The sequence below is a fragment of the Toxotes jaculatrix genome, chromosome 10 (assembly GCF_017976425.1).
Source record: "Toxotes jaculatrix isolate fToxJac2 chromosome 10, fToxJac2.pri, whole genome shotgun sequence".
NCBI lineage: Eukaryota > Metazoa > Chordata > Actinopteri > Toxotidae > Toxotes > Toxotes jaculatrix.
The window spans coordinates 8,407,113-8,421,525 of NC_054403.1; the positions used below are offsets into that span (position 1 = coordinate 8,407,113).

The window sequence follows — 14,413 nt, forward strand, 5'->3', positions numbered from 1 at the left end:
CAAAAGACCAGCATTGGAGTAAACAGAAATGTAGGCAGGATGTAGATTTTTATCTGGAACAGAAAACACATCTTTGCTGCCTTAAGTGCTTCACATGCCGTAATGGTGTTACCAAAGAGCAACAGCAATAGGACCTGAGGTATGTAATATAACTGTTAATGAACATGACTATGACTGTTAAACTGAACGTGCCCATTAAAGTATTTTTCATATTTTTTTGTTCAGATCGTCCACCAGCATTCAGAATGTTCTTTCCCCATACATACGGTGTGCATAAACAAAGTGAAAGAGGAAACACATTTTCCATGTTTTCTAGCTGAACTGACGTGAATATACAGTTTATTTCAAAGTAAACAGAAATGCAGATGTGCTATTGAGCGACAGGAAGTGATTTCTAATAAGAACTGATACAAAAATCCCCTCCTGTGATAGGAAAGAGGTTATGTTCCAATTGTCACGTGGTATTCACGGAAATTTAACAAAAGCATGTTTGTGTTTTTCGAGCTCTAAACTCATCTGGATCCAGGTGTCAGGCCTGAGCAACCCTGACTAATAACGTGAGCTCATGTGATTTTAGGGGAAGAACAACAGCTGGCAGGATTCAGGCGGCCAGTTTCCATTCCTGTACTTTATTACCAATAATAGTACTAATCAGAGACGCATGGAGGTGAAACGGTTATTCTATAGAGGCCTTTATCAGCCACGGTCAGTAACAAGACTGGAACAAGGCTCTTTGCAGTCTAAAATGGACTAAAGCAGCTGTGTCATCTTTATCGTAGTCGTTGTTGTAACATTGTTCCAGGATCAGCAGTAAACCAGCACTGCTGTGTGAAGACTTTGACTTTCTGGGACATGTGGAGGGCTTTCAGAAAAGTGAAGAACAGAGAGACGGCGCTGAATGAAAAGCTCTCACTACTGTGGGCCAGTATAATGCAGTGTTTTTTTGTCCATACCAAAGGGGGCACGCCCGTTCAGCCGCTGATGTGATAATTCCTGCCTTCAGCTCAGACTCAAACCCAGCACCATCCCTCCCTCCCTCCCTCCCTCGCCCTCCTTCCCTCTGTCTTTCTCTCTCTCTCTCAGCAGAGCTAGCAACAGCGGTTTAGGCAAAGCGGGGGAAATGGCCTGTTTCCCGACAAACGGTTATAACCAAACAGCAATTTACTCATCATGGTCAAACACGGCAGTGAGCTAATACACGCTGGACGTGGAAATAGCAGGAAGGAGTTAATTGAGGAACTCGGGCAGGGGATGGCCCGTGTTTCAGCGAGCGGTCAGGTGCGCCATCAAACAGCCCGGGCTTTGTCTGCAGACAGACATAATCTGTGCCGGTTATTTGATACTGTCTGTCATTTCCATGTTTGCCGATGCAGGACAATCATTTTAAACCCCCAACTAATTCCTGATCTTTCAGTTAGACAAATTGCTTTCATACCAGGAGAGCTGAACTTTGCACCTGCCACTCTCCAATACAGTGATGCAGACACGCACACTTGTAGCAAATGTTACTAGAAATAAAATGTAAGCACCTGTCATTATTAATTATTATTTTTAGTATATTTGCTGCTGTTCCTTTCATACTGATCTGTCTTGTCTTAGCAAACTCTAGTCTTCACTCTTGTTTAATGACTTGTTAGAGCTCCAGAGTTGGTTGAAAACAACTGTTGAGTTAACCTTTTATCATCCTGTCAGTGACTAACTGGACTGCTCATCCCCCCGTGATGTTAATTTGGTTGGTAAGGTGTCAGCATAATCCTCTTGAAGGTGGCGGCTGAAATAACATGGAAACTGTGCTGATTCAACTTTGCAATAACACAGGGAGGGTAGTTTCTGGGCCGTTCCACAGTGATTGACAGGTAGTAAAGGGAGAGAAATTTGACCCAGAAGTCATTTGTTTCCAATCATGTGAAATGGCATCCTGAAACAGGAGAGAAGCTCAGCAGAGAGTCAGGACGTGTAAATATACTCTGCCTTCATTAGATTAACATACACCGCACACACACACACACACGCATGTGTCAGTTATCTCCTAATAATAGTTGCCATACACTTGCTCGCAAGCACTGAGATATAAATACACAGACAAATACACACACACACACACACACACACACACACACACACACACACACACACACACACACACACACACCTTTTCCTATTCAGCTCCGTGCCCTCCAGGCTTGCTCACATTTGGCTCTGAGTCTCTTGTGAAGGTTTATACTGGACGCTATTTTCTCTGCAAACTCAATAAAAGCTGGTTATTTATCAGGTCAGATTATAGGACGTGACTGAGCTCAGCTGTAAAGTTGAAAGTGAAACCAGCTGTGGCTGAAATTGAATTACACTGAGTGAGTAATGTGAAAAGCAAAGGCAGTTTAACAGTTATTAAGCGCTCTTCTACTGCCCTATCAAGCGGGCATACGCTGCATTATGTTTTGCCTCAAGGATAGTGAACGTCCTCTCCTCGCCTCTGCTCTCAACACTGCTTCCCTTTTATCTTGCAGACATCCTCTGCTGCTGGAAACATCAACAAGTTAGTCTTAAATACAGCCCCAGACTCTGACACCGCCTCGGTTGTGATCAGCCGTCTTGCAGCATTAGATCACAGACGTGCTGACAGAACCAGGAGACTCCACGTATTTGCATGTAGCTTTGTTAACGTGTGTACTCATACTCCTTGCTGTATGTCCACATGTGTGTGTGTGTGTGCAGGCAGGGGTCACTACAGGGGTCACTGGGGGATTAAATAGGCATGTGCGCCCTGACAGGCCCCTGTCTGACAGAGGCAGAGGTTAGATGAGTGTAGGACAAACAGCTTTAACATATGGCCTGGCACCTGGCCTGCATGTTTTTGTGTGTGCGTTTTGGGGTTTCCTCTTAGATTTCCATCTGGGCCTCACGCTCATGTCATTCATCAGAGAACGTGTTAATGACCCAAACAGCTCTCGCACTTTCCCTCACACCTCACATCTCTAGTTTCACCTTTTCTCCCTCATTTCTGTGAAGCTTGCGCTCGACGATGCTGCGTGTTCGCGAATTACAGGCATGTTTCTGTTTGGTCCAACACAAATATAAAGCGTAGCAATACTACAAGTTTTTTTATTTCTGTGTTACTTTATACTCCAAATCTACATTTTAATGTAAAAAGTTGCACTTTTCACTCCACTACATTTATTTCACAGCTACTAGTTTCTTTTCGAGTAAAGGATTTGTAAAATATGATGGAGTGATTTAAGATTGATCTACCCAAAAATATATAAAATAGAGCCAATTAAATCCATTTCAGTTAAATAAAATATGGAACTATTGCTTACACTTTGATACATCAGTAAAAATGATCCATTAACATGACGCTGACAGGGGGCTTTCTACATGATGAATAGTTTTACTTTTCATCACTGCCCTGTGAACATCAGCTTTTCATGGGTGAAGAAAAACACACGGAGCAGTTATGCCATGTTTTTTTTAAAGTTCATTTAGTATAAGATGAAGGAAAAATTTCCCAGTCCATAAAGAAACATTAATCATTGAGTTTTCCTAAAAATGTAATTACTAATTACTACAATTTTGAAATACATAGTTTGACACTTAGACACATTTTATTACAAATACGTCTGTACTTTCACTCAAGTAAGAGTTTGAATGCAGAACTTTTGCTTGTGGTGGAGTGTTTCTACATTGTAGTGTTGCTAGTTTTACTTAAGGCAATGGATATTTTCTCCATGAACGTTTATTTGACAGCTATATTTGTTGACTGAGATTTTACATTCTGCCTGCATAATGATTATTATTACTTTTATAATTAAAGTATAATTAGAATACAATTTTGCTGATGATAGCTACATTGCTACTGTTAGATAAATAGTTTCAATATTGCTTTCACCGGTGGCAAATTGATTTGATCAACATAATAATACGAACGTTATAGTCATATTTTTCTGTGCTTCTATAAGTGCTGAATCCACAACAAGTTTAACTTCAAAATCACCATCACATGAATGATTTACCATGGTCACGGCTGATGCAGTCCAATTACTTTATCTTTTCTTGTTCAGCTAAGTGTTGTGTCATCAGTGGAGCTGTGGGTTTGAGTGCAGGGTGGCTGGAAGAAGGCTGTCAGCACTCAGCTTATGGCCAGCAAACACAACGCACACTCTGACCTGGGCTGTCCGTCACACAGGGCCATCCCTCCCCCTAAAGGAGAGACAGAGAGAGGGAATGTGTGTGTGTGCACTAATTCCTTCCCCTGTCTGATGAACCAAAGGGGGGCTCTACAGGTGCATGTGTGTGTGTGTGTGTGTGTGTGTGTGTGTGTGTGGTGTGTGTGTGTGTGTGTGTGTGTGTGTGGTGTGTGTGTGTGTGTGAGGGAGGGAGAGAGAGGGAGAGAGAGAGAGAGAATACGAGAGTTAGAGAGCAGCACTCCCTGGCATTGGTTTTATTTAATACAAACCTATAAATCAACCCTTTTGGAACAAGAGATGTGAGATATTCTTTTTCTCTTTGCCCCTATCCCTGACAGAGGGATAGATCGTTCGTACCTCTTTTTGTTTCCTGTGTATGACAGGTTATCACTCCTGGGACAGATAAAGAGAGAGGGGAGAAAAAGGAAAGAGATGGAGAGTGATTGAGTGAGAATGATGCTCCGTGGCTGATGTATCGGATGGCACATGAGGGGATGGGGCGAGGTAACAGGGTGGAGGGAAAAGAGTGATTTAACGCTGGCCTGTACTCTCCCCTCTTCTTATCCCTGCCCCACTTCTTTCATGTCTCAGCCCAGGGTCAACCTGCCTGCTGCCCCAGATGGTGCTGTCTGTCTGGGCTGCCCTCTACAGGATGTGCCCCTCTCACCCCCACAACTACAGACCTGTACTCGCTTAATTGATTTCAGGGGAGAGGGCCCTCTTTCTCTTCTGTTTCACACACACACACACACACACACACACACACACACACACACACACACACACACACACACACACACACACACACACAGACAGCTTGCCAACAGCTAGTGCCCCCAGTGCGCACACACAAACACGCGGCTGGCGCTGTGCGCTGTCAACGCTAATTCAATTTGAGACGCGGCAGTGTGACTAACAGCAGAGCTGCAGAGTGTTTTACCATATGCATTACACACACATACACACGGACACACACAGCTCTGTTACATCCATGGTATAATAATAATGTAATTCCAAAGTTATAAATCCTATTAATAGACCTCTTTTCCTGTCTCCCTCATTATCAGGAGACAGCCATCTTGTCAACAGCTACAGAGCATCACCTTATTAACCCTTCATCTTCTCTGCCTAACCTTGAATTAAGTTACACAACCGACACAGTTGAATGAAACGTACTGTAGTTGCAGCATATTAAAAAAATCTATCTTAGCTAGGTGAATGTTCGTAGGTTACAAGAAGGGAGTAAATGCAAGCATAACTTATTTAACTGTGATTATTTCTGAATTAAACTGCAGTTTAACAAACGTTTTGCTTTTTAAAAAAAATTACACAAGTTCAAGATCAAATTTTATATTAAATACTACTGAAAGACAGTGCTAACATCCTGCTAAGCATCTATAATGTTTACCGTGTTCACCATCTTTAGTTTAACATGTTTGCATGCCAGCATTTGTTATTTAACACTACACTAAACACCAAGTACAACTGAGGCAGACAGGATTTGGTTTAGCTGGTATGTATTTGGTCATGAAGCAAAGTATTGGGCAAATAAAAACAGTTCATGCTAATCCACAGTTATCGACATGACTCTTTTTAGCCATGTTAAAAAGTTAAAAGAAGGAAAGGCCACAGCTTTGCAGCACACGGACAAAATCTGATCTAATTTGTTTGACTGGGCCTGAGGCAACAGTTCCCTATGTGAGGTGATGAACTATAACACAATATAGATAAAGGTATAGTCTGATACAGCGTAGACACAAAGACTGGCAGACTGCCTCAATAAAGAGTAGAAGACAGGGCTACGTATCCATGTAGCCCTGTCTTCTACTCTTTATTGAGTAGAAGACAGGGCTACGTATCCATGTTCACGGGTTGTTTCACTGTAAGAGATATCAGGGTGGGTGATGGGGTGAGGTGAGGGTCAAGTGGAGGGGGGGGGGGGGGGGGGGGGGGGTAACAGGGTGAGGAGAAGGGAGGCAGGATCATGTGTGTACTTGTGAGTGTGTATGACAGAGGCTGTGAGGGTGTGAGCAAGAGATTGGATGAATCTTAATGAAGCGTGCTCTGGAGAGCAGGGATGGATAGGGCCAGCTGTATTGGCGCGTGTGTTTATGTGTGTGTGTGTGTGTGTGAGACAGTAAAACTGATTAAAAGCAGCATTAACACATCTGACAGGAAGCGGTGGTCAAGAGGTGAGTGGAAACTGGGGAAAGCCTTCGGCTGGAACGATTAGACACACACACTCACAGCAGCAGCAGCAGCAGCAGCAGATGGAGACTGGGGGAAGCCCTGGGCAGCAGCGATTGGTCACACATGCCCATCGATATCTGAGTAGAACCAATCAGCTCGGCTTCCTGTGTTTGACCTGACCCTTCACGGATAGTAATTGAATATTTCAAATGGGAGCCTGAGAGGGAGAAAGAAGAGGAGAGGAAAAAAAGAGACTGAGTCATCTTACTGTATTCAACTTTTTCCTTTTTTGTTGTATCAAACATATAAACAACCAAAAAATATAATATGTAATATGTATAAAATTTGTATTCCAGTGTTTGATTTCCTCTCTAACAGAAGACCAGCATTATTTTAAACCTATAACATATGTTATAAATATGCAGCATCAAGATTCTTATGAACTTTGAGGTCATATAAGTGCATTCAACATTTCCTAATTTTTGAAAAATCATTTCCTTGGAAGTTCCTGGGGAAAATTGTGTTTTTTTTTTAGCACAGGGAAAATAGGAAGGGAAAAAGAACTGCTCGATTCAAACACAAATGGGGCTGCAACTAAAAATTATTTTAATTATTGATTAATCTGCAGATTAGTTTTTGATAAATCCATTAATCATTTAATCAAAATCAAAATTGCGAAAAACAATGCCCCAATGTCACAATTACCCAGAGCCTGAAGTCACTGAAACAATTAATCAGTTGTCAAAATAATTAATCACATAATCAATAACTGATTAATAATTTCAGCTTCATGTATATGCAGACAAATTTCTTTTTTTTTTTTTTTTTGGCATGTCAGGCTGACCTGCTGTGCTCTGACTAAACGACTCTTAGTTATACAAGTGTTCCCACTGAATGATGTCTCTTTTTCCCTTATAAGTGCCATATTAAATAGTTATTTCCAGGAAACTTCTGAGAAATTATTATGAAATCCTCCAGAGGTTATGGACCGGTAAATTAATGTTTCCTTAAATTTTATTCTCAAGATTAAAAAAAAATTAGGCTTTAGCTGCATGTATCCTTTCCTGCTGATCCCTGCTTATGACTAACTGTCTGGACACACTGTTTCACATCCTGTGTGTGAATCATGTAAAAGTCCAACCAGTCCTCCTTGATGCAATTAGAGCTTTTTCACTGAGTCAGTATGTGTGTGGCTCTAAGCAGTTCTTCCCCCCTGAGCAGAAGCAGACAGGTTGACCACGGGGACAGGACCACCGGCCCACCGGATCCCTGCCTGTCAGCAAGTACCAGTCTTCTAGGAACCTGGCCAAGGACGTGTTGATGGCACTGGAGGAGAGAACCACTAGGTATCAACACCTAAGACACACACACATATACAAACAAGAGGTTTCCCCCAGAGCTGTGCTCATACAGGAGCTCTCTCCTGCACATCTGGAGGAAGCATCCCTGCACATATGTGGATATTCACACAGCAGAGAGAAAAATAGGACATGACAGACTCTCCCAGCTTTAATCATGTTTAAAGAGAAGAGATGACCACTAAGGGCTATAAATAGATTTAAAAACAAAACTTGCCAAATAGATGTTGTGGCTCTGACAGGAATTTGACGTGGAATTTTAATTTCAGGAGATCTGACTCCTGGCAGAAATGACTGACAGCTGTTGGATCAGTGGGGTCGGAGTTTTTTTGGAAAACTCCAGAGACTGAGGACTTCAAGACACGAGTGCGTGCTCAAACACACTGCAGACAACTCACTCATCAAAGTGTCTAGTAATACACAAAATAGAGACTTGTGTCAGTCTGGGGGCCACTGATGATGATTGTGAATGTAGTTAAGTGTGTGCTGATGATGATTAGGGAGGACACAAAAAGGGTCAGAGGTGGCTGAGTGTCACTCCGGAGGACTCCCATCAGCTACAGGGTTGCGGGTGTGTTCATGTATAGATACGTGTGTGTGTGCTTAGACAGCACCTGTAATGGCTCCCAGCTGAGACCTGCCTCCCCATGGAATACGCTGGGCTATGTGTGTGTGTGTAATGAGGCACTGGCATGCGAGCGGCAGAAGGCCGCTTCCTCTACAGGTGACACCTTTGACCTCTCATCTGTTCCCTGTTGGAGGAGAGAAAGAGGAGGGGTAAGATGGAAAAAGGAGGGATGTAGAAGCATGTGGAGGTGCAAACTTCAACCACAACACAGCCATAAAATGACAAAAAATGTGACACGTGAAACATGTTAAAAACTCTTTTAATGACTTTCTGTCTGTGCACGTACGTGTATGATGATCCATTACAGTGGCTAACTGCTACATGAAGATAATCTGTGACATTACAGCCCTGTCCAAAGCATACTCAAGGCAGACATATATCATGTGACCTCTTTTGGGGTAAAATATATAAAAAAATAAAATATGTTTGTATGTACAACAGTACAGCCAAAACTTGAAGCAAAAACCAGAGATAGACGAGGAAACGAGATCAGACATTTCCATATCCTCAGTCATGCAGGAAGGACACACAGTTAAAGTTCAAGCATGCCCTCCGCAATATCCAGCCGGTAAATAAATAACACATAAATAAATATATTGCTCTTTGCATTTTATACATACCGTATTGGAATGAGGTATTAGTTATTACACAATACACAATTACAACAATAAATAAACACGTAGCACAGTCCCATTGCTGAGCTAATAAATAACAACAGATAAATATTAAATATAAATGTGCAAATGAACGCTGTTATGGAGCGCTGCAGTTAATACCAAGACTGTAAACAACGCCTCCCTTACAACAATCCTTTTCTGCTATGAGGCAACTTCTTTATTCTTAACAAGAGAAACAAACCTGGGACACAAAGGAGGGCACAGAGCTTGCAGGCACGTTGCACCTTTTTCATTTATTCTCCAGTTTTTCTTTTACTCTTTTTCACTCCCTGTCTCTTCTTGCTTCTCTTGCTCTTCTCCCTCCTCCTGATCTTTTTTTATTTTTTGCGTCATTATGACACCTGGTCTCGCAGTCTGGACAGCCTCTGGGAGAGCTCATCCTGATGACAATGCAAAGCACAACACAGGTGAATCAGTAAAGGCGAAATACAGCCAAAAGCAGAATACACTGGCTGTCCACTATTTTGAGACATAGAAATTTTCCAACTAAAGTCCATCCGTTTTAAAATCCCCAAAATCTTTCTTTCATTATAGTATCAGTGGCTATTAGGTGGAAAAAAATCCTATTTAAAAAACAGTTTGTCAAGTCAGAAAAAAACATCTGTCAATGAGGCAGCTCTGGAGTTTGCACTTAACCCTTCCACGCTTAAAGAGTGGCTGGAAAAGGTTTGTAGCTCTGGCCTCTCCCAAATAACAGAGGCAGTGGCCAGCTTGAATTGTGTTGGTTACACTGGATTGAGTGGAAACACACCTTTAGCAACAACCCAAACACTCCCTGCCACATAACACGACAAAGGAAACTGCTGTTGTGTCATTCTATCACCCTCCATGAAGCTCCGAAGCTCCACAAGAAGCTGTGCATTTTATGCTCTTTTGGTGGAAACAATTATTGTTTTGAACATGTTGAGTTTGCAGATCAACGGTGGAGAAGTGTGTCAGGCTGCAGGAGTGTTTGGAGAAGTTTCTGCTGTAATTTCATATATTTGTTGATTGTGAAAATGTCACTATCGCAGCCTACATGCTGTACATAATTCAAGGTGACCACAGCCACTGTTCCAAACTACAAATGTTTAATAGCCACTTTTCAGTTGTACAGAAGATGAATCTTTCAGTGGAGCGTCAATATGGGTGACACTAGTACATGTGAACTAATAAGACTGCCAAAAAACAATAAAGATAATGGGTGGATTCTGTTCTGGGATGTAAAGCACCAAAAATAGTGAAAGAATAATGATAAGAGTGGATGTGTTACCTGCTCTGTCGATGCCACAGATGAAGCCAGTGAAGATGTTTGGCCTGAAGGAAGCTCCAGGTTAAGATCCAAACTAAAAAAAAAAGAAAAACAAGAAAATGAAAAAAACCCCTAACTATTATTTCTGCTTGGTAGCAAAGAAGAGCAACAAAATGGGGAATATTAAAGTGACTCTGACCTTGCAACACAGCTTCTTTAATGTTGTAGCTTTAATCCTTATGGCCTTTTTGTATTACAAAAGAGCCTCATAAACAGTGAAAGAGGTACACTCCAAGAGTTTTAAATGAAAGTAATTTAAATAAAGCTTTTAGTACAATTTATTCTCTCTCTTTTTTAAATCCTTTTAGATTCAACAAGTGGGTACATTATGTTTTAGAATACACTGCATTTATATTTCTCCTTAATTAATATGTTTGCAACTGTCATTATTATTGTTTTTTTTAACTTTTTCTTTTTCTTGTTCGGAGACTAGGGCCGTACTCACCCTGCTTCATCAGCCATCTCATGCAACAGCATATCCACTTCATTCTGAGCAGCAAACAAGAATTTCAAAAGGGTTCAGTGTTTGAATTATTTCAGAGGTAAGAGTGTCCTCATGTGCAGCCACAGGAGCACAGAGCTTTTCTCTTAACGTAACAGAGGGGTGCTTGTTACCTGAGGTGTTGTCAGAGTCGTGGTGTTGCCCATTGTGTCTTCCATCTGAGCTGTCTGCACGTCAAGAGTTTCAAATTGGTTTTCAAACTTGTCCATCAAAGCAGAAATCTGGAGAGGAATATATATTCAGAAAACAACAAATCTTAATAAAACTATTTTGTTTCACTTTATTTGTGTGATGGGTTAACTCTTTACCTTCTCCAGGTTCATGCTTTTCAGTGTAGCATCCATACTCTTCACCACCCCAGACATGGACTTAGATACCTATGTAAACAACACATAAAACAAACTGCTGACGCCTCTGTACTGTTCTCTATTCTTACTGATCTGATTTCTCATGATTCAAAACAGGATCAGGGTATTTGAAGTCAGACTGAGATGGCTGTGAACAAAGCAAAACTTGTGTTGTATCCTCATTTTTCCACTAGGTGTCACTTTTAGCTTTTTAACCAGATGCATTAACCAGGACTGCCTCTCATCATGATAAGCATCCCTAATATTTCAAAGATGATGCTAAGGATTCATCTTTTAAAACCCAAATGACTAATATTTGACAAGGTTATGGTAATATTATTAATGCTATTGTCTTCATGTTTTATGAGACAGGCAGAAGCATTATAACAACATAGAGAGATTCTAGGAACTGTTTCCACATCATGCTTCATTTTCCTTGACACTATGAAATTCTATCTCATGAAATGATGCCTGTCCTACAATGAACCTGAATTAAAGCAATTTAAAATGGGCTGTCACTCTTCTAAGAGCAAGGGAACTAACAGCATAAAGTCTGAAGTACAGCTAATGACATTACGTAATTGGTGTCTTTTTGTTTGCAGATCTGTTAGGCTTTTTGTGCACTCTCACTCCCACCATCTCCTTTGTATATCGCCCTGAAATGGCTCCTGTAGATCACTGCAGATCTTCACCTTCTGAACAAAGATGTAGTTTTCAAAATCTACACTATATGTCCAGCAACATATCTGGTAAATAAGCACACCCATATTCCAAATACAGCGGGCCATTCTTGAGATATTGGCCAAGGAGGCATGAAGATTAGGGTTGGGTTAATGACGTGGATGGCTACTGGGTCTGCTGTTTTGCAGAAATTACACTGCAGGGAACCGACCTTTAACTGCAGTGTCCCGGCTTTGAATCAAGTTAGGAACCTTTGTTGATCTCTCTCCCTCTTTTCCATTCATCTCATTCTACTATCACAATCTAATGAAGGCAGAAATTGTCCCAAAATATATAGATAAAACAGAAAGTTGAAATGTTGACCAGGTTCAGTATGTTTTTCACTTGTTCTCGTTTGCCTGCTTTATATAACACTAAGATCAAGTCCTGCACAAACTATTGACCTACGACCCTGACCTGGTTCATAGTGACGGCAGTCTGGACCCTGGACGACACAGCATCCACACGGGCACTCATCCTCAGAAAGTTAATGGACTGATGCTTCTGACGGATGGCATTCTCTGCATGGATCCTGGCTGCCTCCAAATTACCCTTCTGAATAGCCTGAGAGCCACAGGAGAAAGAGGTACATACAGATATAACACAGAGGGAGGCTATACTGTAGCCCAGCTTGTCCATGTATTCTGGACTTTGGCAAATCCACGATTTTTCAAGCCAACCTGCTTCACTTTAGCCTTTTCTGCCTTTTCCTCTTTGTCACATTTCTTTGAGTTGCGCTGTAGATCCTTGGCAGCAAACTTGAGGTTGAACAAGTGTTCTGTGTGCCTAGTCAAGGGATGATTTATGTTACCAATTGTATAAATTAGCATTTCACTGACTATATACTGAGGAACCTCAACACATTCAGCTAAATCAACCCAACTCAGTGCAGGTAAGGTAAACTGTTTTTCCAAATCATGTTCAAATTTAACCAAAACGTTGTCACATTTATTAGGCGAACTAGCTAACCTGTACTTCTTTTCTTTCATCAATGAGTGACTGGGCAAAACTTGCAAGCTAATGCAAGTGAGGATTAGCTTCCAAACCCAGCTTACATTTGGCTAGCTACTCCTCCTGCCAGGCAACTGTCTACGGTTTTGCACGTTATACCACACAGGAAAGGATACTCTCCATATTCGACATGATGAAGGTCTATTTCTGAGACACTCAGTCTGGTTGTGTTGCTACAGATACAAAGAAGCATTCATCCACGCGCTTATTTCCCAGAGTTGTTTGTTTTGATTTTTCAGGCAACATTCGCCACTGTAGCGAGTCGAGATGTATCCCTTGTGCGTACTTCCGCATTCGCTTAAATTCAGTACAGGCACAGAGGTGGCTTCGCATTTGGTTTTCAATCCAAACGTCTGTTTTTTTTTAATTCTTGAAGTATATATATTCACACTTATGGTCAAGTTCTGTCATTTATTCACGTAAGAAAAAACAACTTTAAACTTCCGAGTGTTGAAAATCGAGCGTGCTCACGTCACGCATGCGCAGAACAGTAATGTTGAAGAGCCACCGACTGTTCATGATCATATTTCAGCACATTTTGCGTTATATTCCCAGCTCCTGCGCTTATTATTAAGTTCAGAGACCTAATAATTTATTGATGGGCCCGTGTGTGATATGATCTCTCGTCCCTGCGATGTGTGAACTATCTTGAGCGACCTTCATCTTCGGATACCCTCGTTGATACTTCTGGCTACCTTTCACCGTCGTCACATGGTCACGACTTTGCATGGCGTGCTCGCGCCTCCTACGTCACGACCGTTTGAGAAATGGACGGGCGCGCGTGTCCAAAGCAGACAGGTTCCATCCAGGCTAAAAATAGTTTGTACCCGGTATCGGTAGGTTGTGGTACATGTCTAATGACGTCATTTGTGCTTTTTTGTAAGGGAGTAAATTGACCTTTTCAACAGAGCCGGTCGCTGTTTACCATAACGCTCTCAGTCATGTTTCTTTCACTTTATTTTGATGCATTAATGAGTATGTAACATCTGTGCCGTTGTTTATTGCATGGGGAGAGTGAGAGGTGGTCTGGGCTGCTGTGTGAGCTGACGGAAACACAGAGGGATTTAGGCTGTTGGTGTTTTTATTTGAAGAGATGGGACAGACAGCGAGAAATTGCTGCAAGACGGAAGGGAAAAGGGATCATCGGTTGTCCAGAAAGAAAAGGGTTCCGGTATCTGCGTGCACAGAAGGGGGCAGCCGAAGGGGACTGGGGCTGGAGGGGGGATTAACGGCTGGGTCAAGGGGAGGGAGCATGGATGACTCATACTGTATCTGCTGATAGCCTGTATGGCCACAGCACTAGATATAATGATGCGTGTCTGAGTGAAGATTTGAATGAGTAGCGTTTCAAAAACCTTCCTCAAAAGTAGCCCACATGTTAGCAGGGTCCTCTGAGGGTGGCTCCTGGGGTATGAGCTAGCTGCATAACTCCAAACCCAAAGTCCTGGTCTGAACCCCAGCACGGCCATGGGGTAACATTTGAGGCGACGCTCTGATATCAGGCC

The 14,413-nt window shown here is 41.9% G+C and overlaps 1 protein-coding gene across 3 annotated transcripts; it reads right to left on the reverse strand.

Annotated features, from left to right (window-relative positions):
- Positions 1 to 6,730: 6,730 nt before the first annotated feature.
- LOC121188818 (charged multivesicular body protein 1b-2-like) lies at positions 6,731 to 13,242 on the reverse strand. Of its 3 annotated transcripts, XR_005894749.1 has the most exons (9): positions 12,578 to 13,242; positions 12,315 to 12,461; positions 11,139 to 11,207; positions 10,944 to 11,051; positions 10,774 to 10,817; positions 10,290 to 10,362; positions 9,219 to 9,417; positions 8,347 to 8,484; positions 6,731 to 7,700 (listed from the first exon to the last, which is right to left on the reverse strand). XR_005894749.1 is itself a non-coding variant. In XM_041048732.1 (8 exons), exons 1-8 carry the CDS (start codon positions 13,038 to 13,040, stop codon positions 9,370 to 9,372), a joined length of 603 nt encoding a protein of 200 aa, XP_040904666.1. In that variant the 5' UTR covers positions 13,041 to 13,241; the 3' UTR covers positions 8,604 to 9,369. The 3 variants fall into 3 exon arrangements, 2 of the variants coding, with proteins under 2 accessions (XP_040904666.1, XP_040904665.1); XM_041048732.1 differs by lacking the exons at positions 6,731 to 7,700; positions 8,347 to 8,484 and having other exon boundaries at positions 8,604 to 9,417; positions 12,578 to 12,675; positions 13,025 to 13,241; XM_041048731.1 differs by lacking the exons at positions 6,731 to 7,700; positions 8,347 to 8,484 and having other exon boundaries at positions 8,604 to 9,417.
- Between the last annotated feature and the right edge of the window lie 1,171 nt (positions 13,243 to 14,413).